This window comes from Phocoena phocoena, chromosome 7 (genome assembly GCF_963924675.1).
Source record: "Phocoena phocoena chromosome 7, mPhoPho1.1, whole genome shotgun sequence".
In the NCBI taxonomy this organism is placed as follows: domain Eukaryota; kingdom Metazoa; phylum Chordata; class Mammalia; order Artiodactyla; family Phocoenidae; genus Phocoena; species Phocoena phocoena.
Genome location: NC_089225.1, coordinates 94,467,788 through 94,495,712, shown reverse-complemented (window position 1 = coordinate 94,495,712; position 27,925 = coordinate 94,467,788). Strand labels below are relative to the sequence as shown.

Here is a 27,925-nt window from a genome sequence, read left to right as displayed (position 1 = left end):
GGTGTTCCGACTCCAGTATTCATTGCCTTACTCCTTGGCTTTGCACTAGAACCTTAATCAGTCAATTAATGTTAGAAAAAGAAAAAAAGAAAAAAAAACGCCTGCAGTCCACTCCAGACCAATCAGATCAGAATTCCTGATGGTGGGGCATCAGCGTCAGCATGAACATTTTTTTTAGTGCCCCAGTCAATTCAAATGTTAGCCAAGTTGAAAATCACTGCCCTTGCTGGGAAAGCCAGCACAGCTGCCCCACCCAGGACAGCAGCCACCGGCTGCCGACTACAGCTGAGGGCATGGGAGAGGGATGGTGGGAATACCCATCAGTAGACAAAAGGAAATTCGTGTAGGGACTGGTGACCCACAGGCTGCAGATCCAACCAGCGCCCAAAGACCTCCAGGCTCTCCCGGAGCATCCGCCCTGCTTCCGCCCACAGGGGGCAGTGTAACTCAGGGCTGAGCAGCATCCCCTCCCTGGAGTTAGGGGCCCCAGCCCTGGGCGGTGGAGGTGGGGCACTTCCAGGGACCATTTCCTCATCTGTGAAGTGGAGCTAATAATAGCACCTCATTTGTGGATTCATAATTATTAACTGAATTAATGCACTTCCAGAGCGGCCCCCCACTAGCTACTGGCCCAGCCTAGATACTCTGAACGGGGATGTCTGCTTTGGGGGACCTGCTTTTCTTCTTCAAGGAGTGAAACTCATCTCACCCCTGGTCCGGGCCCCAGGTATCCCTCTGCCTCTCCTGAGATGCTAAATGGACGGTCAGGAGGGAGGTGGACCAGGCAAAGCTGCCTCCGGTCCCCTCCTCCACGGCAGGAAGGGGTCAGATGCCACAGAAGAGGGGTGGCACCGTGAAACATGGGGCCAACGGGGCCGTGTGTGGACAGTGGGTCTGAAAGCACTGCGCACTCCTTCCCCCATGGCCCCCCCGCAAAGTGAGGAGCCCCCTGGAATTGGCCGGGGCTGAAGAGGCCAACAGAACCAAGCGGGCAGAGCTCTCACACAGAACTGTGCTTCAGACCCACATCTGTGCCTCATTCCCTAGTCCCTCCGCATTGGTCAACACGTGCTATTCTGGGGCCAGACAGCTCCCAGGGCCCATCGGCGAGCAGGCCTGGATTCTCAGAGGTCACAACAGCCCCACTCCTTTTCCTTGGGGGCTGAGTAGATGTCTCCCCCTGGGCAAGGGAGCTCTCCTTGACTTCAGGGGCCAGAGGACCCCAATTCCACTGTTTCCCTGCTCCCTTTCTTCCTCTGCAGTGTCATCTGAATGTGAGAGAAAGAGACACGGGCTCCACCCTTCCTCCCCCAGGGCCCACCCAAGGGTGGGAAAGTTGCTAGAGCCTCAGCTGGGAGTCCAGACTTCTAGGGCTGCAGTGGAGGCTTCCACCTGGATTCAGGACTTTTGAGTTTCCACAGCCCCTCTTCCTGCCCCATCCATCTCGTTGCTGTGTTATGAATGGAAAACCGAGACCGTGCCTGTCCCACTTTCCCGCGAGTCCAGCCAAGGCTGAAGGGAAGGAGGCTGGTGAGCCTCGAGATCTCTTTCCCACGGGGGCCCCAAAGACTCAGGCAAAAGACACGTGCTTTATTTTTCCTTCCTTTAATCTTAAGCAAAAGAGACACAGGGGTTCAAAAATAAAAATTTCTTTTTTCCCTCTCCCAAACCTTTACCCCAGCTCCGCACTGCAACCACCCGCTTCCTGCCCAGCAGGGACTCGAGGAGGGAGGGTGCAGGCATCTCCAGCTGGGGAGGGGGAAGGCGGGGAGTGGGGGGGTTGGGGGGGGCGGGGGGGGTGTGCTGAGCTCGGTGCTGGTCTCTTTCCAAATATAAATACACGTGTCAGAACTCCTGGAAAATCCTCCCTCCACCCACCACGCAAGCGCTCTCCTTGCTCTGCCAGCTTTGGAGAGGGGTGGGGGGCGGTGCCAGGCACCGGCGGCTGGCTGTAGGTTTACTGCATCCGCTGGGTGTGTAGCCCGCGAGCCCCCTGCTGCTCGTTGTAGAAGAGATGACACTCGGGGTCCCCCCGGATGGTTGGGGCCCCCTGGATCAGCTTCCCGGTGTTGGGGTTCACACACCAGCACTCCCCACGCTGCCCGTTCAGAGACATCTTGCACTGAGGAGAGAGAAGAGGAGGACATAGAGGACACCCCGATAAAATGGAGGTCCCACCAAAATGCAGGCTCCATTCATGAGGTCTGGGTGTGCCTGCAATTCTGCACGGCTAATAAGTTCCAACGTGACTCACGCTGGTGCTGCTGGCCCAGGGACGTGCTCTGGCTATCAGCAAGGCTGCTGGGGATGCCTCTCGATGGAAAGACTCAGCCCCCATCCACGGGGAGGTCCCATCCAGCCAGGGACCCAGTGTACTGGAGTTCACTCGTAGGGTGAGGCGGAAAACGCACATAAAAGTCAGCGTTAGCTCGGGTCCTATTATGTGCTGGGCGTGGCGTAAGCAGTCATACACACTGCTCATTTACAGTTCATATCTAACATACGCTCTTTTTTTTTTTTTGAGGTACGCGGGCCTCTCACTGTCGTGGCCTCTCCCGTTGCGGAGCACAGGCTCCGGACGCGCAGGCTCAGCGGCCATGGCTCACGGGCCCAGCCGCTCCACGGCATGCGGGATCTTCCCGGCCCGGGGCACAAACCCGTGTCCCCTGCATCGGCAGGCGAACTCTCAACCACTGCGCCACCAGGGAAGCCCCTAACATACACTCATTTAATCCTCTCAACCACCTTGTGGAGTAGGTACCATTACTTTACCATTTTAAGGACGATCGGAAGGAAGCCCAGATGGGTTCAGTAACTTGCCCAATGTCACAGAGCTAGTAAGAGCCACAGCTGAGATGCCAACCCAGGCATTCCCCTCCCAAGATCCCTGATCTTACCCATGAGCCAATTCCTCTTGCAAATCCCCGTTTACCCATAAGCTTCAGTAGAAAAGAAGATCACTATTTCTTCTTTTGAACTCCAAACGAAGTAGCTGGCTTACATTTAGAGGGCAGCTGTACGAACCAATAGCTTTTAACGCTAGACTGCTATTTCAAAGGGCAAGATGCCTGGGCTGTGAAGGAGATGGGGAAGTGAGACCCCCACCCCGACCCCGGGGGATCAGCAGAGCCCTGTACCCCATCTCCTGGCTCTGCACACCCACCCTTTAAAAGTCAGTTCTGACTTCCCACTAGGACCACCAGGGGAGCCTTTGAAAAATCTGGTGCCCAGAAAGCACCCCAGGCTCACAAAATCTGGATCTCTGGGGGTGAGGCCCAGGCATCCGTATTCTTTAAAGCTCCCTAGAGAAGCCCAGTGCGCAGCTGGGCTCAGACCGTCTGCTGGAGAACAGAATGGCCGGTGGAGTCCACACCACCTCAATCCTTCTCTCTGCCTTACATGAAATGCACACAGACTCTTTCTCCCTATACCAGGGATGAGCTGGAGGAAGTGAGCAGTGCACTAGGTGAAAGGACAACTGACCATGTTAAACAGCCACTAACAATCATCACTACAAACTCTATGTGGTTAGGTAAACAATATTCATAATGATAAGGGGAAACATGCATACATACATAGTTCATTAGAAGGCATATGAACAGAATGGAAAGGGGAGGAAAAAGGGCTCGTGGGTGTTTTACTTCCACTTTCTACATTTTCTCTAATGTACTGATAACACTGTTCTGTTAACCGTTTCTAGAAATATTTCAAGTGGCGTTTCTCCACCCCTGATTCTCCACTCCCTGAGATACTTGAAAACCAGAGTCTACTTGGTCAACAATGGTTTCAATCAGTGATTCTGGAAATGCCGTCCACGGATCATCTGCGTCCTCTGAGAGCTGGTTAGAAACGCAAACTCTCAGATCCCGCTCGACCGTCTGAATGACAGTCTCTGGGGACAAGGCCCCAGAATCACCTGCAGGTGATTCTAACACTCAATAAAATCAAGAAGCGCTGGTGTGAGGCGCTATTTGTCCTCCAAGAGGCTCCCTCCTATCCTGGACACCAAGCGATGCTGGCAGGTAAGCTGGGTACGTGGAGTCAGGCTCTGACAAGCCTGAAGCCAAGAAGAGAAGCCCCGCCCCCGCCTTCCCTGGCCTGGCAGCTGGCATCCCCTCCCCTCTTGGCTGGCATCCCCACCCGCCTCCTCACAGAAGACTAGGTCTCCCGCTCAGAGGCTTACAGGTGATGGGGCAAGAACAAGACACACCCAGGGTCCGGGGCCAAGGAGATCCTCGCTCACCTGTTTGAGGTTGTACAGGCCATGCTTGTCACAGTTGGGGATGTGCAAGGAGTAGAGGTGCTCCAGGGGCCCCCGCTCGTCGGGTAGGCGCATGGTGGAGATCCGCTCCAGCACCTGGTCCAGTTCCTGCTGGCAGGGGGTCTGTGGGCACAGGCACGCAGAGAGGATGCTTAGAGTGGGAACAGGCCCGTGATTCTTCTGAAGGGACTTTCCCAAGGCCACACAGCTAGCTGGCGGCACCAGTAGCTTCTGACACCCAGCCCAGCAATCTACCTACCATAAGATTATGCTCCACCGCACCCCTAAAGAAAGTCACCCGCATATAAGTATTCCCTCCTCTCCTCCATCTGTGTCAACGGCTTTCAGGGGTCAAAATGGGAGCTACTTGCAAATACTGAATTCAAGTGGCTGCCTCTAGAGTATCTCTACACCCACCCAGTGGCCCAACCTCCATTCCCTTCCATCAACCCAACCAGGGCCTAGACAGCAAAGCTGAGCTGGAACGAAGAAGTGGGGTAGCTGAGTGAGGGCAGCTGCAACAAGAGTGGGCAAGCTCGAGTGGATCCATCTATATCTCTAGCATCCATTGCTTTGCCTGTGTCCCAAAGCCAAGCAGAAACGTGGAGATTTTAGAAAGGACTTCAAGAACCCGTACGCAGAGCCCATTTCACCGCCAAAGATACTGAGCTCCACCCCCCCCACCCCCCCACCCCCCCCACCCCCCCACCCCCCCCCACCCCCCCCGCCAAACAAAGAGAAACTGATCAACCTGAAGGTCACTGAATAAGTCAGTGGCAGAATCAGAAAGGAAAGTGCTTTGCCCGCAGGCACACAGGACATGGATCTCATCGGGGGGCCCACATCCCCGCTTGCTGGGACACTCCCTTTACATGTCCTCCCACCCCTCCAACCAGACCCGACCCGTTCTGACCCTGGCAGGTGGCGGCCGCAGCTTCTTGGGCTCCTCCAGGCCGAGGTGATGTTTGCCACCCTTGCCCATCTGCCGGTGCTGTTCCGTGACCTTCTCCCGGAACACGGCCAGCTCCTTCATGCCCGACTTGAGGGGCTTCCGGCCAGCACCACCTCCACCTCCCAACAAGTTCATGTTCCCGTCCACGTGGTTCTCGACCAGGCCTCCCTCAGAGTGGTCCTCGCCATTGTCTGCAGAGAGAGGGAGGGAGGAAGAGCTGCAGGTCCAGTTTCCAGAGAGGTGGGCCCTCCAGGGACTATCTGGACCCCTGATAATGACAAGGAAGGCGATGACTAACATCTAAGCAGTGGTGCTAAGTGACTTATGTGGATGATCAATTTCGGTTTCACAGCAATGACGAGCACAACTAGTAACGTCCCCCAACTTCTAGACAGAGAAGCCGAGGCTCACGGAGGTCAATTTCTTGAGCAAGATCGCAATCCAGGATCTGAACGCAGGCTCTCTGACTCCAGAAAAATGCCTGGGTCGCCTACTCTGCTCTGCCTCCACCCCAGGAGGTCAAGGGGGAGGATGCGCATGGGGGAGCAGAGGGGCACAAGCCAAGGATGACCATGTAGGCAAGGCTCTCACCGGGGAACGGGTAATGTCCACCACTCTTCCTTGAAAGACCTCTGAGATTCACCCACCACTAACTCCCCCTGTTTAAAGTCTTCATGATGTCTGGTCGGAAAACGCATGGATCGGATGAGCTTTTAAAACTCATGCCACAGAGATCACTGGGCCGTGCTGTGTCTGGCGGGGAAGTGAGGTGGAGAGCCGCGTTGCCGCCAGAAGAACACAGCGTCCAGCCCCCTCCGCCATCACTCTTCATCTGCCCGTCTGCTTCCTCCTCTTGTTGCCCTGACGCTCCACTCCTATGGCTGCTACAGCACTATCCCGGGACCCTGATTCGTCTCCTGTCTGTGCATGCTGCCCCACCCCCCATTACATCGAGAGCCCCCAGAACAGGAACGATGACCACGCGGTAGTTTCATCTTATCGCAGGGCGCGTGGCCTCATCCAGACGTCTGTCCAAGGACCATCCACTGAGTCTTTGGACTTTCTTAACCCTCCAGCCAGCCGGCAATAGGGAACGGCCCCTACGGTGTACACAGCTCAGGTGGAGGGCCCTGCGAGCACTCCTCCCCTCCCACGGTCTCATGCAGGCTTAGGCACGTCCAGCCAGGGGACAGAGTCAATGGTATGGAAGGCTCCTAACCAGGGAGACAATTTCTGGCAAGCTCTAGGTGGGCCGGGCTGCAAACAGCCCCCCGCAGACACGGCAGGGCCAACAGGGTCTCAGACCACACTGCCTGGAGCGGCCCCCTGCAGGGCTCAGGGAGCTGGCAGTGGGAGTTTCCAAACAAATCTTGCACATTTTCTCTTCCCCTCTAATGCACCTCCGAAAACTTACAGCCTGGATAACATACCCGAATGGCTTTTACAGTATTTCTACACAAGGGTTTCAGGCGAGGCGCCTAGTACTTGGCAGTCCTTTCAGAATTCAGGCACACTGTGGTGGGCTCAGGGGGTCGCCGTCCTGGGCATGCTATACGGTGGAAAGAGCTGGCCCTTACCTGTAAAAGGGGGGCCATGACACCCCCTCTGGATTGTGAGTTTCGGCGTTCACTCCCTCACCAGCTAAGGTGTGGGACCCTCTTCCGTGCCTTGGGGAGCCAGCGCCTGCATCCTCGGAGCATGCTCCAGCAGACTCTGGGGGACCGGGCACCAACAGGGTCCCTGGAAACGGAGGAGTTCAATAGAGGTTTACTCCCATCCCTTCCCTTTGCACTAGGCCTGATGCCTGGTCGGTTCTCACTAGCTGGAGCATCCTTTAGAACCAGGCACATAATCTCCAGGCTGGCAAGTGCTGGATAGGAGGGCGGGCTCGAATTGAATTCCAGCTCTGCCACTTTTTATACCAGCTGTATTTCTCCTGCATATATATCCGCACTGTGCCTCTGTTTTTCTTAACCGTAAACTACTGGATAATAATAGTTCCTACTTTACAGAACTGCTGAGAGTATGTTATAGGTAAAGCCGTTAAGATACAGCGTGGAACGCAGAAACTCTATGTCCTGCCGGTGGTGATTACTTTAACGATGATGATGATGACGACAGCTGCCTCAGTGATCTGCTACCCCTGCCGTGTGGAACCCAATCAAGAAGCAGGAAGCAGAGGAAGATGAGCTTCTGAGCATCAGAACAGCAGTCACCACATCCATGCACTGTAAAGCCATGATGCTTTCCTCACAAGTCAAGGAAGTCAGTGCATGAAGAACCTTGTCGGTTCGCAGTAGCACTGGTCAGATAAGCCCGGTTTCTGCATGTCTGGTTTCCAAGGCCACCACAGAATAAAATCAACAAAATTAAAAGGAGAAAAAGGAAGGCACGTGGTCAGTGGCGAGAAGTATCAAATGGCAGAGAGGAAAGAGAGCAGTAAAAAAACCAAACATAAGAACTCCGGGGACATTTGGTGCACAGCAAACAACTCCACGGCCATTGATGACCCCTGAAAACTTCCACGTTGTATGGCCTGAAACAAGACTAGTGTTGATAATACGACTTTGGGGCATCCAAAAAGGAAAGGGGTAAACATGACAAGTATTCAGTATTAAGAAAGATATCTATCCAAAATTGCTAAACTTTAGAAAAATAATGGAAATATTTAAATGAGTAAGCCCTTTGAAACCCGGAAAATTTTTCTCTAGAATGGCTATTTCTCCAGGGGCTCCGGGTAGCCCAGATTTTATCATAAATAAACCAAGCGCAGATTAGATCCTGTTCCAGAAGCCCCAGCACCACCTGCAGGGGAAGGCTGATTTGAAGCATCTACCACCGAGTTGGGTGGGAGTCCTGATCTACGACGTTCTACATTCACCCGCCCCAAACTTCCCTCACCCGCCCTGCCCTCCCCTTTCTGTCCCTGAAGCTGAAACAGCAGAAACCCAGAGGCCCCAAGAGAAGCAGTCCTGGTTCCCTGGCTCAGCTACCGGCCCGGTTCCCCTGAATGGGGACCAGCTGCAGCTTTCCCCTGGGACTGGTCAGGCAGCTGAGGCCAACCACGAAGATGATCCCACCGTCCCTGTTCAGATACCAGAGGTAGAGGGCAGAAGGCTGAAGGAGAGGCTTGCGAGAGTCCGAGACAGACCTGGCAAATAAACAGGATGGGCTGATTCAGGTAACCCTCCATTCTGCTTAACATTAACCTGAAGCATAAGGCAGATGTTGGCACAAATGGGGGGCGTGGGGGGGACTCATCTCCATCCTCACCATCAGTTCTGCCATTTCCATTTCTACAGGCTTCTCTGCTTCTCTGCACCTGGACCTGGTGACACAATTTCAGGCTCCCTGTCTTCATCCCTGCAGGTGCTGGCCCGGGGAACACAGGAGGAAGAGAGCAAGACGCCTAGAAAAGTCCTGCTTCCCCAGCTGCACTGGGAACCATGCAGGATCAAAGGGGGTAAACAATGGGGACCTCTGGGCTGCCCTCGCCCAGCCCCTCGTACCCGAGTTCACCCTGGGCACAACAAACCCATCCTCATCGTGCCCTGCCCAGCCTGCTTCCTGCCCACAGTGACAGACAGCATCTATGGAGACCTCAACACCACTTCTGCACCCGACGCCCTGAGTTCTGCTCACAAAGTAATTAGACAAGGGCTCTGGGAATTTCCCACCATTTCTGGAACCATCCGCTCTGCTGTCACGAAGCCTGTGACTCTCAGAAGTTCACCGGGTTCCTCTCTTTTGGGGGCAGGTTTGCCCGCCTGCCCCGGGGCTTAAATTAAGACAGCCCGTCTCCACTGTGGCTGCAATTCCGCGTTCTCAGGTTGAAACACAGCAGGATGGCCCACATTTAGTCCTCTTCAGGGACGTCTGGGAAGGCTCCACTCACCAGAACCCAATGCCTGGAACATTCTCGGGATCAGGGTCTCCCAACCCCAGCACTACTGTCTTTGGGACCAGAAGATTCTTTGTTAGGAGCTGTCCTGTGTAAGACGTCCAGCACCATCCTGGGCCTCTACCCACCAGATGCCAGCGGCACCCTCCCCGAGTTGCAACGAGCGAACACGTCTCTGAACGTTGCCAAATGGTCTCCAGTTGAGAACCACTGTTCGCAGTTAGGATTGATCCAGAGGCCTGAAGTTCCCGGCCCAGTGCTGAAGACTCCCAGCCTCACATAAAGCAGATCTGAGCTTTACTGTATCCCCTCCCTCGGCCAAGACCCCTCCACCACTGTTCCATCACGAGGAACACTTCCGGCCTATGAGCCTTCCTTCTTGGTGGTGGTGGTGGGGACCCCAGAGGACTCTTAGCCTGCTGACCCCTCTTCCCTAACCCTCCCGGGCACTCGTACCACTGACAGGGGCCAAAGAAGCATCCTTTGGCTGAGCCCTAGAGGTCAGCCCACAGTTAACGCTCAGAACCAGGCCCTCTGCAAGCTCTGGAAACACTGGATGGAAGAGAGGGGCACACAGATTAATGCGCGTTCAGGACGGCAGGCTCCAGGCAGGCACAGAGGGCACAGTGCCCAGGGCCCTAGGAAATGTTTTCATTTCTTTTAAAATCAGAAGAAAAAAATCAACTTTTAGGTCAAAGCAAACGTCTTCATATAACACTGATACGTTTGCAGTTATAAAATACGATTTTCTGATTCTTCCGTGTTTGCCCACAAAGGCAAACATGTCTGGTGCCCCCAAAAGTCATAACTGCAGCCCCACTCCAGGTCCCAGAAGACAGGGCTCAAGTGGGCAGTCCTATCCCAGAAGGACAGAGGTGGCTTCCCATCCTGAGATGTCCCTGACGGCTCTGAGCGGAAGGTCAGTTCGTCCACCCTCACGGAAGCCACCTGGGTTCAAGGGTATGTTTCATTCCATTCCTTTATCGATCTCATCATTGCCAACGAAAGTGCCAATAAGATGAGGAAATCCATGGGCCTGGTCTGCTGACGCAGGTGCTGACACCCCACATCTTGAAGTGGAAGCCCAGGACAGGGAAATGCAATTGTTGACTGGGTGGAGATCAGAAAGGACTGTAGGCTGAGAAGAGCCTTGACTCCTTGACTGATCCTATCCCCAGCCAACGAGGTTCAGGCATTCAGCCTCCAAAGTCTGATTGCCTGGCTGAATCCTAGCTTCACCACTGAGCTGTGCAGCCCTGGACAAGTTACTTAAGCTCTCTGTGCCTTCACTGCTCATCCGTAAAACACGCACAAACAGGATCCACCTCCAATGGGTGGCAGAGAGGATTCCGAGGGCTGCTGCATGCATACGCGGTGCTGGCACAAGGGGCTCGCCCTCAGCTGCTTCCTCTGCGTCCCACACTCAGGGAAGCACCCACACGGCACCGCACCCTCACACTCTGCTGGACAAGGACATTATCACACGTTACCAAGCTCTGCCCATATGTTCCCTAATAGGTGTGACAGCGCAGTCCGCAGGAAAACATTCCACATGGAGAACTCCAGCTAGAGATGGAATTTGCCCTCAGAACAAAAATACCAAGTTGCATTTTTTTTTCTGCCTAGGAGAGTTCGGTTCAGAATAATATTTATTAAGCAACCACTTATGTATGCAGCTCCATGGGCTACAGTGCAAAGGTCACTCTAAGAGATGGTTCTTAGCAGCCCAAATCACATAACTAGAAAAGCCTGCGGGCTTAGAGATGACTGACAGGGACCTCCAAGATTCCTGAAGAGATGTCCCTGTAAGGATTAGTAAGCAGTAGCTGTTCTCTGCCTAGTGACCCAGGAAATGGGTCAACGCTGAAGAAGGGAGTTTCCCAATTATGTACAGAAGGTCAAGCTTTTCCAAAGACAAGTGGGGGAGATGATAGAGGGAGAGTAGAGTCTCCCTTGTGGGAGGCTTGAAGGGCGGGGAGAAGGCCCGTCCTGCCGTAGGGGCACTGCCACACCTTCCCACCTTAACACCCCTGGAGGAGAGCTGAATGCGAGACAGATGGACCCAGAGGACACGGACGAGGTGTCCTATTTTACAGACAGCAAACCCAAGGCCCAGAAGGACCGGCACCGGGGTCCAAGAGGAGCACGCACGACCTCTCTGCTGTCATCAGAGGTGCTCCACGACTGGCCTGAGGTCCCCGCACCACCCTGTGGCCCGGCCTTACTAAGCTAGCCAAGCAGGGCAGCTGGAGGGGGACAGTCCAGGAGCAAAGAGATGCCTACTTCTGTGCACTGACACTCTGGCTTTAAAACTTAATTCTGGCACAGTCCTTTCCCCCGCAGTGCCATGTGGCTTGACTGTAGCACTGACAACCTTACTCAACGGGTGAAGATCCTTTCTCTCATGAAACTTCACTTTCTCCTATTGCGATGCTCCAACCTCTGCTCCATTTGACAGTTGGCAACTCCTGATCTACCGGAGACCTTAGAGCACTCTGAGGAAAACAAGCCTTAAGAATCTAACAGCAACCCCCTACCCCTTCCTGCTTACGGTGTGAGGCATCTGTCCTCATGCAGGCCTGGTGAGAAAAGGAGACCTCTTCCCAAAAGCATCACACATCTTCATAAGAGGTTAATACATCTCCTTTCTTTCTTCTTTTCTTTTCTTTATTCTGAAGAAAGCCTAGCCATTTTCCAACCTTCTCCTCAGTCTATCTCATGATTATTTGGAAACCTAAGAGCTGAGGGCAACACAGAGATGATCTAAATCCATCACTCCCTCCACAGTGAACTCACCTCCTTCAACAGGTAATAGCATTCCAGGCCCTTTGAGAATGGATTCCAAGTAACAGGCCAGGGGAATGCTGGCTGCTTTCCTGGTTCCACCCTGGCTGGGCACAGAACTCACATGGCTCCTTCTTTGTTGATTTCTCCCAAAATGCACTTAACCTTGACATATGTTGGGCAAAAGAATAAATACTAACTACCATCTTCCTCCTCCCTCCAGGACGACTTCTCCACTAATATCCATGGCAGTGGACAATTCATTCACAAACTCGAATGGGCAAAGAAGCCCAGGAGTCAAGAGCCTTGAATTCCAATCCTGGCTTTGCCACTGACAATCCACCCGTGATTTTGGCCAGACCCTTTAACCTTTCTGAGCTCTAATGTCTTATGTCTGAAAAATGAGAATCATCACCCAGCTGAAGTGAAGGCTGCTACTTAAATAGGCTACAGCATCAGCACCGCTCAAACCCCCAATGTGGGCAGAATCAGGCTTTGGAAGAAATGTGCAGATGATCTAGCTCTTGAAAGAGTAAATGAAAGGTACATCTGTTTGGTAGAGGGGAAGGGTGGGTGACACCTGGTCTGCAGAACGGCCAACGCATGGGGGGAGAAACGAGTTATAAAAGAGTTCTGCATCTACATCTTTCTACATCTTTCTTCTAAAGCTTGATTCTGTTGATTGTATAAATTCCATATGTTGCTAAACAACAAAGCTCTCTGCCATCTGATGAAGTCCTCGGGCAAGGGTGGATTTGCCAAAATTACTTTAACTTTGCCTACAGAATTTAGGCAAAGGAAAGATGGGAGGAAGGAAGGCAAGAAAGAAGGGGGAGAGGGAAGGAGGAGAGAGGGAGGAAAGATAGGTAGAGTCTCCTAACCGCCGTGCATGCATAGATAGGTGAGACAGGGTTCACAGGTAAACGCACCAACACACAGGGGAAGCAGATTTTGTTGGAGAGGCTCTGAAGCCAGTCCCTTTGTATGGCTGACTGCTCACTTAACTTCACCTAGCACATGGCCACTTTGGTCAACAGCACAACCCACCCAGAAGCCAGGGTGGGTGACTCAGGCCTTGCTGGGAGGTGGGGGAGTGGGAGGACGTCGTCAGGGGCAGAAGTTAGAAACGGGTGGGGTAGGAAGGGGGCCTATTGGTTAATTTTCAGCTAAGGTTAAACCTGAAGTCCTTAGTCTCTCTGGGTGAGAGACACCATGTGCCTTCCTCCACCTGTTTTTAGCCTGTCACAGGCGGGCCGGCAGCGGCGGCCTCTTACACTGGAATCCTGAGCGGTGCGTGCGTGGATGTCTCACGTGGTGGCATTCCAGCCCAGCTAACGGCGTTCCTGCGCGGGCCATCTACGCCCTGCTGACACCCAGCTTCACTCCAAACTCCCTTCCCATTCTCTGAGCCCCTGCTCCCTGCTACGGAGCCAGCTAAGCAAACCTGACATCTCTCAGATGCCACCTCGTTCTGGGAAAACTCCCTTCGGCAACGGGCCAGCGCCTCCTCAGTATGGTTTCTGAACAAAAGGTCTCCTCTCTGATGACACCCGCCGCCCACCCGTACGTAAGGAAATGGCTGCAAACAAGCAGCCTCCTCTGATGTTCTAGACCCATAGGTCCCACAGGTGATCACATCACACAAGGGCGGGAACTGGCCTTTCTCACCTTGAGACCATCTCCCTGCACCGACAACTACCACGAGCCCATCACCTAGCTAAGGGCTGCAGAGCTGGGTGAAGTCTGTGGAGTGGGATGGCCAGTAGGCACCCAGCCCCATCCTCATACAGGGAAGGAACCGCTACTGGAGATAACGGCGACGGTGGACGACAGGAGGGCAGACAGGGCCAACTACCTGCCACGCCACTCTGAGCCCTTTTTGGATTGCCTTTGGAACACAGGCTCTGGAGCTCGAAGCTTTGGCCATCCGGTTCTAGTGTGGCAAGAAGGGCATCACTGGCCGGAAAGCCAGAGGCCCAACGTTCTGATCCTGACGTTACCGCCAGGCCTGGGATTCTGAATGATGCCAGGCTGGGTGTTTCAGATGTGCAGGCCCCGGTGTGCTCAGCTGTAAATTCAGAGAGTTAGACCAGGCAAACAGTTCCCAATTGTAGCTGTTCATCAGAAATCATCTGAAGAGCCTATGAAAAATAAAGTCCTACACTCCAGCCCCAGAGCTTCGGAGACAGCAAGCCTTGGGGCGGGGCGGGCAGGAGGGGTCAAGGACTCTGTACTTTTAACAACCACCTTCCAGCTCAGGGCCCCATTCCTCTGTGATTCCTGCCTCGGTTTCCTGAAGAATTTCTTGGTGATGAGAGAAAAGGCTTCTATTCAAGAGATACGGCTTCACGTGTACACTTTGCAAAGACGAAGCCTCCTAAGCTCCTTGCACCCACTGACGTGCGGGTTCAGAAACAGACACAACATGTATATGCTTAGATGCACATACAGGGGCCCTCCTCGGCCAAGCATCATGGTGGTTTTCTAGAGCATCTCTCATCGCGGGCTCCCCCTCGAGTGACCAGAAAGCGCAGGGCCTCCCTACCTCTGCGCTCTCCAAAGGAGTGCTTCATAAAACACCAGGGTCATTCCTGGAATCGCCAAGACCTGGGGAGGGTCAGGGCTGAGGCAGACAGTTTGAGAAAACAAAAACATGCTCAAATTCAGCCACGGTCCTCTGGGGTTCTGCGAGCCAGTCTGTCCTTGAAGAGCCAGAGAAAGTGATATCAAGATGGTCAACAGTACTACCAGCTTTTCCCTCCTTCCTGTGAGTCCCCAGCGTTTCTCGTCTGGTTCAGCTAAAGCCATCTGAGAACCTGGCAAGGGGACCTACCTGCTGAAGGCCCAAGTGAGCGGAGAGTGTGCTTTGGTGCAAACGTGGACCAAAGGCTTATGGGAAGTGTGTGCCTGACCCAGTAATTCTACTTCTCTCTGACATGTGCACAAAAACATTCAATACAGGGCTTCCCTGGTGGCGCAGTGGTTGAGAGTCCGCCTGCCGATGCAGGGGACACGGGTTCGTGCCCCGGTCCAGGAAGATCCCACGTGCCACGGAGCGGCTGGGCCCGTGAGCCATGGCCGCTGAGCCTGCGCATCCGGAGCCTGTGCTCCGCAACAGGAGGGGCCGCAACAGTGACAGGCCAAAGTACCGCAAAAAAAAAAAAAAAAAAGGTATAGCTCTGACCTGTGTCTATCAACATGGGTAGATCTCAAAACCTAAAGTGGACGGGGGAAAAAGTTGCAGAATGAAACCTTTTATGTACATTTTCCATTATCTCAGAGAATGACTCTGAAATATTGGTCATTCATTAGCAAACCTGTTTAGCTAAGAAAGAGAAACACTAAATAATGCTAGTGGTTGTTTCTGGGGAGGAGGGACAGGGAACAGGTGGCTGGTGGGGAGGGTCATCAGCGGAAGCTTAAAAGAAAGACTTGAAGTAAATATGACGATGAAATATCAGCGTTCCCAGATGTGGGCGGTAGATTGGCATTATTATGTCATTCTTAGTATTTCTCTGCATTTTTAAAGTTTTCTTTTAAAAGAAACTCACTCCATCCACCTCTCACCCTCCTTGTCAAGCAGGGGTATCAGTAAATACGGGTGCCCCTTGAACCCCACTGGCTGGAGGAGGACCAAATCACAGTGACATGGCCAACTACAGTGCCACTCTCAGAGGCCAGTGTCACAAGAGCCACCTGCCTGCCAGTCGGAGACTGACCACGGGCTGCCGGCCAGGTCTGTGAAGCATGAAGAACTGGGAAATGAGTCAGAGGAAAGACTCGAAGAGAGTGGAAGCGGGTCACAGGGTCAAGGAGGAGAAGATGCAGGAATCAATACTCAAGGGCCACTCATGCCCAAAGGAAGGGAAACAGCTGTTCTGGCTTCCTAAGGAGCAGGGAGGTGGCAGCCTTAAACCGAAATGGGAGAGATCCACGTTATAAGCCACCCGAGTTTCAGAGGAAGAACTAAAATGAGTAACAAATTGCAGGTGGAAAAAAATTACACATCTTCCTCTGGTATCGTTCGGGAGGAAGGAGGATGGACAATATGGCCTCCAAGTGTCCAAAGGCCACTTGATTGAGTGGATGACGGGCATCCCTGGGCCAAGCACTCTTGTCATTGGACTCAGCTTCCTTCACAGCCCTGTAGCCTGAGTGCACTGGCACAAAGCCATGGGTCCATGCTTTTCCTTCCTCCTCCAAAGGAGGGAGCTTCTTGAAGACACAAACTTGTACTTAGCTTCCATAGAGTGTAAAACAAAGTACACATCATGAAAGGAGGGCAGGAAGGGAGACATTTTGTGTGCTCAATTTGCCTTTTTGGAAGAAAGAGATTGCGCTTTCGTCTTCCAAGACTGGAGATTCTTTTCCTTCTGTAACTTTATCCACCAGAGAGGGGTCCCATGATTTCACATCAAGATCTTCCCAAGAGCCTTGGTCAAAAGGCTAAAACAGCACCCGTTTACTTACATGAAATGTATATACATCTCTACTGACTTAGTTTCTTCTTAGATAACATCCAACTTTTTCAAATGCTTTTCTTGCTCCCCTCCAGGATCAAACAGCACGTGCTGTGGGAGAGGGATAGCTTGGGAGTTTGGGACTGACATGTACACACTGATCTATTTAAAATAGATAACCAGGACTTCCCCGGTGACTCAGTGGTTAAGAATCCACCTGCCTATGCAGGGGACACAGGTTCAATCCCTGGTCGGGGAAGATCCCACATGCCACGGAGCAACTAAGCCCGTGCGCCACAACTACTGAGCCTGTGCTCTAGAGCCCGCGAGCCACAACTACTGAACCCACATGCCACAACTACTGAAGCTCGCGTGCCTAGAGCCCGTGCTCCGCAACAAGAGAAGTCACCGTAATGAGAAGTCCGCGCACCGCAACGAAGAGTAGCCCCCACTCGCCGCAACTAGAGAAAGTCCGCTCGCAGCAACGAAGACCCAACACAGCCAAAATTTAATTAATTAATTAATTTTTGAAAAGGCTATCTGTATAAAAAAAAAAAAATAGATAACCAGATTTCCCTAGCGGTCCAGTGGTTAAGACTCCATGTTTTCAATTCAGGGGGCGCGGGTTAGATCCCTGGTCGGGGAACTAAGCTCCCACATGCTGCATGGCACAGCCAAAAAATAAAATACATAACCAGCAAGGACCTACTGTATATGTATAGCACAGGGAACTCTGCTCAATACTGTAATAACCTACATGGGAAAAGAATTTGGAAAAGAATAGATACATGTATATGTGTAACTGAATCACTTTGCTGTACACCTGAAACTAACACAACATTGTTAATCGACTATACTCCAATATAAAATAAAAATTAAAAAAAGAAGCATGCGCTACAGGTGGTATGATAACTGCATCTGTATAGAGTCAGTCTCATAGCTTGTACCTGTGCTCAATCAGTGTTTAAACATTAGGAAAGTTGACTATCCAAAGAGCATTCCACCGCGCTCTGGCCTAGAGTATCCTGTTATATTACTTCTTTTTTTTCATGTTTCTGGTCTCTCCCTCACCATCTAAGCCCCAGAGCAGCAAGAGTGGTTAGGAGAGAAGAAAGGCACTGAGCGAACAGAAGCATGAATTGGAGAGGAAGGCTACTTCCCTCTACCAGGACCCACATTCAAACAACTGTCCCTGCACTCAGCTCTGATGTCACCACACAGACCAGCTCCCTTGGACCATAAACACTGGGTCCCACTCACCTCTCTCCTTCCACCCTCTCCTTCTGCCAATTCTTCTCCATCCCCAGACGTCTCCCAGCTATCCCAGGCCTGACAAATTGAACCCAAAGGATGCAGAAAGAAACTGAAAACCTGCAAAGATGTCCAGGATTGCCGGCCACACTCTCAAACCAGCACAAGAAGTGTCTTGAATATAAATAAGTGTCTTTAAATAGGTCACCATGCTTTCTTTTCCTTCCACTAAAAGTTCACTAATTTTGTATGATATAAACCTGCAGCACATCAGTTGTCTTCCTTGGTTATGCTCTCTTGGTTTAGAGGCAGCAAAGGAACCAGAGCTAACTAGCAGGGCCTCAAGTAAGAATCCTCCCCTCAAAGGGCATGCATGGACCTTGGTCCAAGGTCAGCCATGGCAGAACCACAATGAGGTCATGACTGCCCTCTGGAAATCCCTCCACCACTGACTCCATTCTGGACTTTCCAAAGCAAAGGGCAGCTGTCCAGGTAAGCCACACCCTGTGGAAGCAGCCACACTTCCTTGCAGGATTCTTAAGTGCCCCTTCTTAATAAACCTGGCCAATCAGCAAACAGCTAAAAAACAAGCGTTTGCCTTCTTCTGTTCTGTGTGTTGACATCAGAGGGACAAGAGAGGGGAGAAGTATCACCATCAGTACAACTCACCTGATTCTCTGAGTTTCTAACCCTGTGCTAAGTGGCTTGTGTACAGAACTTTGTTTTATCATCAAGCAATCACACGAGGTTGATAATTTCTTATGTCCTCTCATGCTTGGCTAAGAAGCCATAGGGTATGAGGCCAGTGGCACAAAATCAAGCAGCAACAGCAGAGCCAAAACCAAATCCCAGGTGGTTTAACTCCATAGCTCTTAACCAACCAGAATGGCATTTGGGCATTGGTATCCTGGTAAACTCCTGACCAAGACCTTGTAACCCCAGGGCTTCCTTTCTACTGTTCCCCATCACCTTGTCTCTCTTCCCATCTCCACAGGACCCTCCCTCATCTTCCCAGGGAAGGAAGCCATCAGTCATAAGCCAGCGGGCCCCCACCCAACCCCAAAAGCCCTTAGGATCCAGTAAACCCATTCCTCCCCCACCCCCCTTTATCTTGCCTGACACACCTCCTGCCAGTGTCTCTATAGAAACCACCCAGCCTTATCAGGCAATTGCCAAGGGCAGGGCCCAGGGGAACTGTCATTTTCATTTTATCTTGGCCTCAGGCACTTTAGAAAGTAAGTTCCCAAAAAAAAAAAAAAAAAAAAAAGAAAGTAAGTTCCCCATCCACAGGCAACTTGGCACCTCCATCCAGAAGTCGAGACAATAGACCTAAAAGAGACTTCCCGGGGAGTTGCATAAAGGAACATTTTTGAGAAGTTATGCCTTAATTACTACCTCCCAGGGAAAAGGAGCTTTTCCAAGCAGCAGTATATATATAATTCACTGCTTTTCTGCATGTTTGAGTCTGATGGAATGGAGCTCTGGAACGAGAATCTGGAGACCCAGACTCCGTTCTGGTCCGTCCATTCTGGTCTGCACTTGCCTTGGCATTTGAACCTGAATACGGCCTTGATTTCTTCACCTGTCAAGTGGGGAGAATCTTGAGGCTAAAACAGCTAGAAAAAGCAAAAAACCTACAGTCAGACTTCCCTGGCGGTCCAATGGTGAAGACTCCATGCTTCCAATGCAGGGGGCGCGGGTCAGATCCATGCTCAGGGAACTAAGATCCCACATGCCGCTCGGTGTGGCCAAAATAGTTTAAAACAAAACAAAAAACTACAGGCGTTTGGGTAGAAGTAGACAATATCTAGAAAAAAAGCAATTTTAATTATGCTTATGTATTTTGTCCTTTACCCTTCGAGGCAGACCCTTTGCTCGCTGCACCCCTACAATCCAACTCAGATCACTCTAGCTAGAAGGTCCCCATCTCCTCAACCCCTATCAGGAAGGAACCCCTGAGCCTCCCCCCTCCTCCCCAACTTACCAAGGCCTCCCCAGGCCAGTGCCCCTCCCCGCAGGGCTTCCTCACCCGCAGAGCTCAGTTCCTTGAATGAACACAGGCTGACACACCTACACCCGTCCACTAATTAGAAACCTCCCCAGGCTCTGCTCGGGGCCAACTTAACCAGGGCCTGTGGGCCAATTCCCCAGGCCGGCAGCTGGAGGTTTGCCAGGCCCTGCTCCCCTCTCCCCAAACTTCACTCCTGCCCTGCCTCCCAAGAGCCAGGAAGAGATGTGGGGCTGGCGGCCAGAAGGGGCCCCAAGGGCTGCCAAATGCCCCCCTCCCCCCTACAAAAAAAAAGGGGAAAGGAAACAATTCCTCACTACAGTCGACTCTGTATTTCTTTCCGGGGGAGCCGGCTTTCTGAGCAAGGTCTCCCTCTGCGCCCTGACTGACACCCAGGAGCTGAGCCAGCCCAGATCTTCCTTGGCTTTGTTAAGGAACAGGAGTGGCCTCAGAGGGGGAGGGGAGGGTCGAGGATCAGAAGCCAAGCAGGGGGAGGGACAGAGGGAGATGGTCCATTTTCCAGTAGGAAAAAAAATCTCCTAGAGTCCATCCACTCTATTCGGAGTCATGGAGAGGGTAAGGGAGGGGGCAGTTACTCTGGAACCTGAAAGCCAACACATTTCTCTGGACCCACCAACCCCTCTGTAAGGAGAGCTTTGCCTCTCCTCCCCCCTCCTCCCCCCACCACCAAGGTCCTCGGAGTTTACCGTCCACCCCAGATGCCCAGTGGCAAACGCTGTGCTTTGTCCCTATTGTCCCTGGTTTCACCACAAGCATCTGCTGACCCCCGAAGACTCAAGCATCCAGCTTCTCTGCTTCCTGGGGCCTCAACTCCGTCAGACGCTTGACAACAGACAGTGTCATGTCATCGTGGCCAGACGGGCCATTCAGAGGGCTTTCCGGGACCACAGGTGGAATCAGACATCAGGAAGAACCCCAGGGCCCAGAAGACACTTCCCCATGCCTGTCGAGAACCCCTCAGGCCCCACCCCACTGGGGAGTGAGGTCAACGCTGGAGACGGCGTAGTGAGAAAACATCGCTTTTTTGGATAGAACATCCAGTTTCTTTGCCAGGATCATGTTCAACTTTCTGGCACCCTAGGCCCAGACAGGATGGACCCGAAAGCCCACTTTCCTGGGGCAGGAAACGGGCACCATGGGGTCTTCACTGGCTGCACTGACAATACGACACAGCTCACCCGGCACACGCCGTGTACCAAACGTGTTAGTACACACTGGTTCTGACCCTCTTCTGCTAAAGCCTGGGTCCTAGCAGGTGTCCTGTGGAGGCCATCGGTGGAGGAAGGCGCTGCCCACCCCTGAAATGTGGCCTCAGGGATTCCCCAGTCCTCTGAACTCCAGCAACTGGAGAGCTGGGTCCTAGAGGTCGGCTGGCAGGTGAAGGCAGGACTCAGCTTCTGGGTGCCAGTGTTCCTCCCTAATGTCCAATTCAACCTGTCCCATTTCTCAGTAGCAAGGCCAGCAAGAGTACCCAGGGTCAAACTCTGGGGCCCCCTCTGCCCCCTACAGTCCCTCCACCCCCATTCAGGCACCACAGTGAAGCTGCCAGAAGAATCTTGGTCAGCTCCAGATCCTAGCGCACGAGCCCTAAAGAGCATCACCTAACTTATCCATAAAACGTGCAAGCCCTGGACCTCAGGCCATCTGTTTATTGTCAACTGGGTTTATTCTGCATTGAAAATAGTTTCATTACCTTTTCCACAAACAGCTCCACTACAGTCTGTCTGTGAAAATGGGTCAGAGGTATGGATGCTTCCATTTTATAAGTGGAGAGATGGAAATCAAGTGGCTTGTTACAGAAAAAACAAAAAACACCCAACACCCAAGTAGACTTTTTATGTATTATCTACCTGTACACACACCACACGCACGCACACACACACACAGATGTGACCCCATTGGTGCTATCAATTCCTCATTTACAGATAAGGAAACTGAGGCTCAGAGAGAATGTATCTCTTGCCTCAAGTGGCAAGTACGTGGTAGGAAACTGGCTTTTGAACCAAAGCCACTTCACACCAAGATGAGGCCCCTTAGCGCCTGGTACAACCTTCAGAGACAGGTGGCCCGCCTGACACAGCCAGTTCGACCTTTGTTTTAAAGGCCACCTAAGTGTCAGAGAGGAGACGTCGCTTGTCAAGATTAAGGCAGCTAAGAGAACCTACTACATGCCAGGCATTTTGCATTATCACAGCTGATCTCACATGTACCCCATTTGAGAAATACCATCATCCCCATTTCACCAAAAGATAAGACCCTGGCCCGTCATCACTCAGGTTCTCAAGAGACGGGCCTGCATTGGAACCCAGGTCAATCTTCCAGCAAAGGCCAGGCTGCTTCCACATTCATCCACTGCCCACCAGCTCTTCTCTCTAGAGGCCTGTCCCGGAACCCTTCTGCCCCTCCTGACTACTGCACTGGCCACTTCCATTTCTGAATTCCCCAAGTTCTAGGACTTGGGCCTCTCCAAAGAGTCAAGGGAATGCAAATAACTGAACGGTGGCCCAAGCATCACCTGCACGTGGCAGGTGTCCAGGAACAAACCTTCTGGCTGACGGGGGTCAAAGGTTTTTTCTGCCAACAGCCCGCACTCACTTGTTTGGTCACAGAGGCAGAGGGGTACAGAGGAAAGGCGGCCAGGTTAGCCTCTCACCTCACTACGTAGCTGCTCAGGTGGCCCCTCCATTGAGCCCCAGGGTCCACACCTGAGGAATGGAGGTAAATAGCCTCCCTTGCAGGGATGCTGTAAGACAGGAGACAAAGCAGGCAAAGAAGCAGTTCATACCAGGATGAGGACAGGCGGGAGGCTGCCTGCCATCTCAGCGAAATGCTGGCCAGAGACAGCAAGGAGAAGCAGAGGGGCTCCAAACATCTGCCAACCAGATCGCCAGCACCCTGGCGCATTAGAAGTATAACCTCTCTCCCCTGTGCCTTGGTTTTGGCAGAAGCAGCCCTAGCAGGCACCTCCGCCCACGAAGCCCAGCCCCTGCACTGCCAGTCAACTGCCCTCCTCATTTAAGGGTCAGATTTGGTTCAAACACGCCAATCCCCAATCATCTACGTGGTCTCCATCTACTTGGATCCCTGAGGAAGGCCGGGCCAATCTATTTCCCATGTCACTTTCTCGAGCCCTGTCCACCTGCTTAGCAACCAGCCAGGTGTGTTAGAATTATAGTGGGAGAAGCATGGGAAAGAAAGAACGGTCCAGAGTGGGTTGTGAAGACAGGATGGAGAAAGCAGAGAAGGAAAAGGGGAGCTGGAAACACAGAGAAGAGAGAGACTAAAACTAAATGCAGTGCCTGGATATGTAGTCTCTTTAAAAAATAATGATAATGATAACCAAGCCTTGTTTTTTTTGGTACGGTTTTGTAGTATGTGAGGAGGACCAATAACAAAACCAAACATGGGCACAGCCTGTTCATTGTCTACTTCTCCCTCATTCCCTTTAGCAGCCCCTGCCCTGCCCACCCCTCCCCGCCTTGGGTACTCCTGTCCTGCATTTCATTAGAACCACGAATTTTTGGAACCTGCTCATATCAGAACTTAGCAATTGTGTGTCCCATTTTCTACAGCAGAGAACAGTTAATCTAAGAACCGAGAAGCTAACCTGATAAATGGGCTAGAGAACAGTGATGCTCTCAAAGTCACCCTCAGTGTCTGACAGCTGGTGACTGAACACATCCCGACTCTCAGGCACCTTGCAGGCATTTCTGTAGAAATTCTTTCCCCCAAAGGAATGATGTGCCTGAAAAGTTTTATTTTAAAGCTCACTGCTAAGGTAAGCTAATAATGAGAACCATCTAACCCTCCCTTTTCCCTTTGCCTGCCAGGAAACTCAAGGGTCCAATTAGGCCAAGAACCACTGCATAGATAGACCCTCATGTCCACAATAGATGGGTTTTTCTTTCCCCCTCTCCTCCACCACCTATTCTAATTCAGACACTCCTTACCTCTGGTTTTGTTTTTGTAAGATCTTTTGACACTGTTAATAGGATTTTTTTTTTTCTCAAAGCTTCCTCAAATATCTCATCAAAGGAACAGATGGGGTCATTATCACTACACATTGGGAACGATCTCCGTGAACACTCTGGATGGGAGTGGAAGGTGAGCAGGGAGACTGCGGGCAAAGACTCCAACACTGCCCGCCTCTGCCTAGTTGGTTCGGGACCTGTGGAGTCACACCCTGCCAGACCAGCCCTGCTTCCAAGGCCACAGTGCACAGAGCCACACCCTGCCTAATCCCTGTAGTCAAGGAACTACAGATCTCCGGTCTCCCCAAAGGCAGCCGCCCTCCAGTCCCCCACCTCCCCTTCCAACACACTGAGGCAGAGCAGCTTAGCAGAGCTAGTTCTGGGTATTCTGTCTAGGGTGGGGGGTGGGGGAAGGTAGTGACGCTAGCAATCAGTGACAGTAGGTCCCACTCATTCCCCAAGACTATTTTACGACTTTGAACTCAGTATGCAAATTTATGCAAGACAAGATGCAAAGCAGCGCTCTGAGCCAGAAGTCCCGTTGCTTTTTCTCCCCCTTCTTTGAAGCTGCACTGAACCACTGTAAATCAGCCCTCGCCTCTGCCCCCCTTTATGCTCCCCCAGCAACTGCAGATGCAAAGCCTCCCCAGGCCCGCCCGCCCGCCCGCCGGCCGGCCCTGGGACTTTGAATGACTGCACATTTCTATAGCACCTTTATAAGTGCAGCGGGCCAGACGGCCACTTGGGCAGCTCCGCCCCTCGGCATAATCCCCGGCATTGTACACGGAAGGGAAGGAGGCAGGGGAGATGCTTGAGGGAGCCAGTCCGGCCCGGCCGAGGCCCTGAATTCTGAAAGGGCCCGGACTGGCCCAGGCCTGCTTCCTTTCCTTTCCCTAACATTTCTAGGCACTTCTGCTCACGCCACCACCAAACACACCCACGCATTTCTCAGGTCCAGACTTCACGCAGATCTCAGGATCCCCCTCCTGTTTTTCTTCCAGGCCCACCCACTCTGAGCCCCCACCCCACAATCCGTGCCTCCGTCTGACTTCTGGGTTTCTTTGAACCACCAAGTCCCAGCCCATCACCCCCATGGGATGCAGGCTCCGCACCCGCTGATGTGCCCACCCCCACCCCCTGCATCCCAGCCATCCCCAGGAAGCCAGCAACACAGCCCCTGAGTCCAGGGAACAAAGACAAAAGAGCTAACAGCAAAGCCGGAACTGCTGGGGTTTGCTGCCTCGAAATAAGAGGGTATGTTTAAAATTCTCAAAAGCAACCTGCTCAAAGAGGAATGCAGGCTGGGATGGGGCTGGGGGGGTCATTCTTCAGAGGGGGGAGGAGAAATGGGAGACGGAGAGGAGGCGGCAGCGTTCAGCGCTAAGGTTTCATCGGGGCCACGCTCTTGTCGGCACACCCCACTCAACTCGGACCCCCGCAGTCCCCACGCAGCACCCCGATCCCTGCCCTGGCTCAAGACCCTCTCCTGCACAGGAGCCTCAAAACCCGCCCCTCTCTCTCTTCCCTGCACCCCAGCAAGCACAGGCTTCTCTCCTCTTCACAGTGCCCCCTTCCCCTCAGCCCTCTTCACGCCTCCAACACCCCGCTCTTAACACTTCTTTCCAGGGCACCCGCTCAGCTTCCGCCCACCCCCAACCTTGGTGTCCCCTCTTCCCAGTCTGGAGCACAGGAGAAAAATGCGGAAGGCGGCTGTCTGGCCGCTGGGAGCAGGCTGTGGAGGCAGCTGGGGCTGGCTGGCGGAAAGGAGTCCCATAACCAGGCAGAAAATCCACAGTGACATTCTTCCCATGAACTCACCCCATTGTCCCCGAGCTCCCCTGGCGACTCCAGGGAGGAGTGAATGGGAGAATTCCCAGCATCTGTTCCCTTCTGAAGACCCTAACCTGCCTCTGGGGGCTGGGAGGCAGGACAGCTGGTTTTCAGGCAGAGAGCGAGAGGAATGAAGAATGACAAAATGCCCCCAAACAAGTTTTTTGAGGGACACAGCCAGGCTAGGAAGGTTAGGAAGGACATGTGCTACGCACTTGGTTAAAACAGTCAGAATCCAAACGCTTCTATGAACGTGGAGGCCTTTTGAACAAAAGTTCACCCTGCTGAGGGAGATGTTTAGTTTGTCAGAGTTCAGCTCAGAAACCACAGTACCTCCCCGGTGGACCACGGGGTGCTGGGGGGCGAAGGAGGAGGAATGCGGGACTGGGGGGATGGGCACCCACAGTGAAAGGACCTTTGCTGAGTCTTTTCCCTTTTACTATTACTTTCTAAGAGAAGCTGGAGGAAAGGGTTAACTTCGAGGCAGGCTAGGGAGGGAAGCAAGCCGGAGTGAGAAGAAAGGGACTTGAGGGGTTCCGCTCAGAGGAAGCCCTAACTTGCTGTGCACTCAAGGTCAAAATGCGACAAAGAAAAGATTTCAACTCTGACCCCTAATTGTATTCCCAAGGAGAACAGGGGAAAAAAACAATAGCAGGCTGAAGGAAGGGGGGGCGAGGGGTGTCCGGGGCGGGAGGGGGCCAATGACCGCAGAAGCTGACAAGCAAGCACGAATTTCTCACTTTTTCTTTTCTTTCTTTCCTTCTTTTTTTTTTTTTCCCTCTAAGTTTGAGAAACTTGCTTTTTAATCAACAGCAGCAGGCAGTGGACACATTTCACCGCTGTCTCCAAGAGGAAAGAAAATAATTACAGCTTCCTCCAGACCACTGGGGCAGGAGGCTTTTGTAATTTAAAAAACAAAAGCGACAACAAAACAACAACAAAAAAAAAAACCAACACGTGAGAGATCTTTACAGCCTGGTTGTGTCCCCCAAAAAACTTGTTTGGGGGTATGCGAGCTCCGTACAAAGAACCTCAGGGCCCCCGTTCTATGGGACAGGAAGAGCTCCCTCAATTAGGATGGGGGGCGGGGGGAGGGCAACACCTCGCTCCGGTAAGAGTAGTTGCGCCCCGGCCCAGGCATCCTCCTGCCAGACGCCCGGGGGCCCAGATGCTAAACTGAGCGGCCTGGCTGCCCCCGCCCCGGACCGCAGCCGGCGACCCGGCTTAAGTTACCGTGACTCAACGAATGGGGTCTCTTCCTCGCCTCCCAAACGTCCCTCTCTTATCGTTCCACCCGACATAAAAGCAAGAGCCTTCTTCGTCCTCTCTGAAATAGCAGCGTTCCTTTTTAATTTTCCCCCTAGGCAGCCCACCCTACAAAGTACCAACAAGTCCTTTCTTCTCACCTCACAATCCCAGAAGGAAGGGACCTCAAGGCGCCGCTGCCTTCTCCTAGCGCCCCCTTCTCACTAGAGGTCCCTGGTGTCACCGGTACCCGCCAGCCTCAGCCCCCGGCGGCGTCCTCCACCAGGACCTCTCCAGGAACCTTCGGTCGGCGGTCACCAGCTCAAGCTCCTACTCACACCGATCTGACCGACACCCTCCTCCCCAGGAAATCCCCCCTCCAAAAAAAGAAGTCAGTAGAAGTACATTCCACCGGGCAAGCCTATGGTAACAGGGATGCCTTCTCTCTCCCCATTTTTCCCCACCAAATTAGTAGCCAGGGATCTTCCGCACGCTCGAACTCCAGTTCCCCCCACCCCGGGCCTGACTTTCGGGTCCCCCCTCCCAACAATCGCCCAGAGCCGGTCCAGGACTCCGCTCTTCCTCCGCTAAAACGGTCTCTGAGGTTCCGCCACACATTCCTTCCCTCCAGAAGGGCCGCCAGCCAGGCTCCCCCGCTGCCCTCCAAGTTTCTCCGAACTAGTTGTCCCAACCAGCGTTACCTGCAACCTGCTCGGGGCTGGCGCTGTACTCGGCATCCCCGTGCTTTTCGCAAGTGCCCTCTCCGTGGACCAGCGCCCGCAGGGGCAGCTCGGAGCCTGGGTGGGGATAGCAGCGCAGCCCCTGGCCGCAGCGCGGGGTGTACACGCCGCACCGCTCGCCCTCCAGCCGGGCGCACACGGAGCAGCAGCCGCAGCCCGGCTCCCGGACCAGCTCGCAGGGCACGCGGGCGTCGCCGGCCGGCCCGGCCTCGGCGGCGGGCTGCGCGGCGGGCGGGGGCTTGCAGGCGGCCAGGCTCTCAGACGTGCAGGGCGGGCAGCGGAACAGCACCTCGGCGCGCGCCCCGCGGCCCCCGCCGCCCGCGCCCAGCAGCAGCAGCAGCAGCGGCGGCAGCAACGGCAGCGCGGGGCCGCCCAGTCTCGGCAGCATGTTGGCGGCGGTGAGCGCGACGGCGGCGAGCGAGCGGGCAGGTGGCACGGCCCAGCGAGCGCGGGAGCCGCCTCCTCCGCTTCTTTCTCCTCCCCCGCCGCCGCAGCCGGGTC

The 27,925-nt window shown here is 53.3% G+C and overlaps 1 protein-coding gene across 1 annotated transcript; it reads right to left on the bottom strand.

The window, feature by feature from the left end:
- Positions 1 to 1,589: 1,589 nt before the first annotated feature.
- On the bottom strand, positions 1,590 to 27,925 carry IGFBP2 (insulin like growth factor binding protein 2). The gene is made up of 4 exons (XM_065880351.1): positions 27,386 to 27,925; positions 5,175 to 5,404; positions 4,244 to 4,384; positions 1,590 to 2,122 (listed from the first exon to the last, which is right to left on the bottom strand). Exons 1-4 carry the CDS (start codon positions 27,810 to 27,812, stop codon positions 1,958 to 1,960), a joined length of 963 nt encoding a protein of 320 aa, XP_065736423.1. The 5' UTR covers positions 27,813 to 27,925; the 3' UTR covers positions 1,590 to 1,957.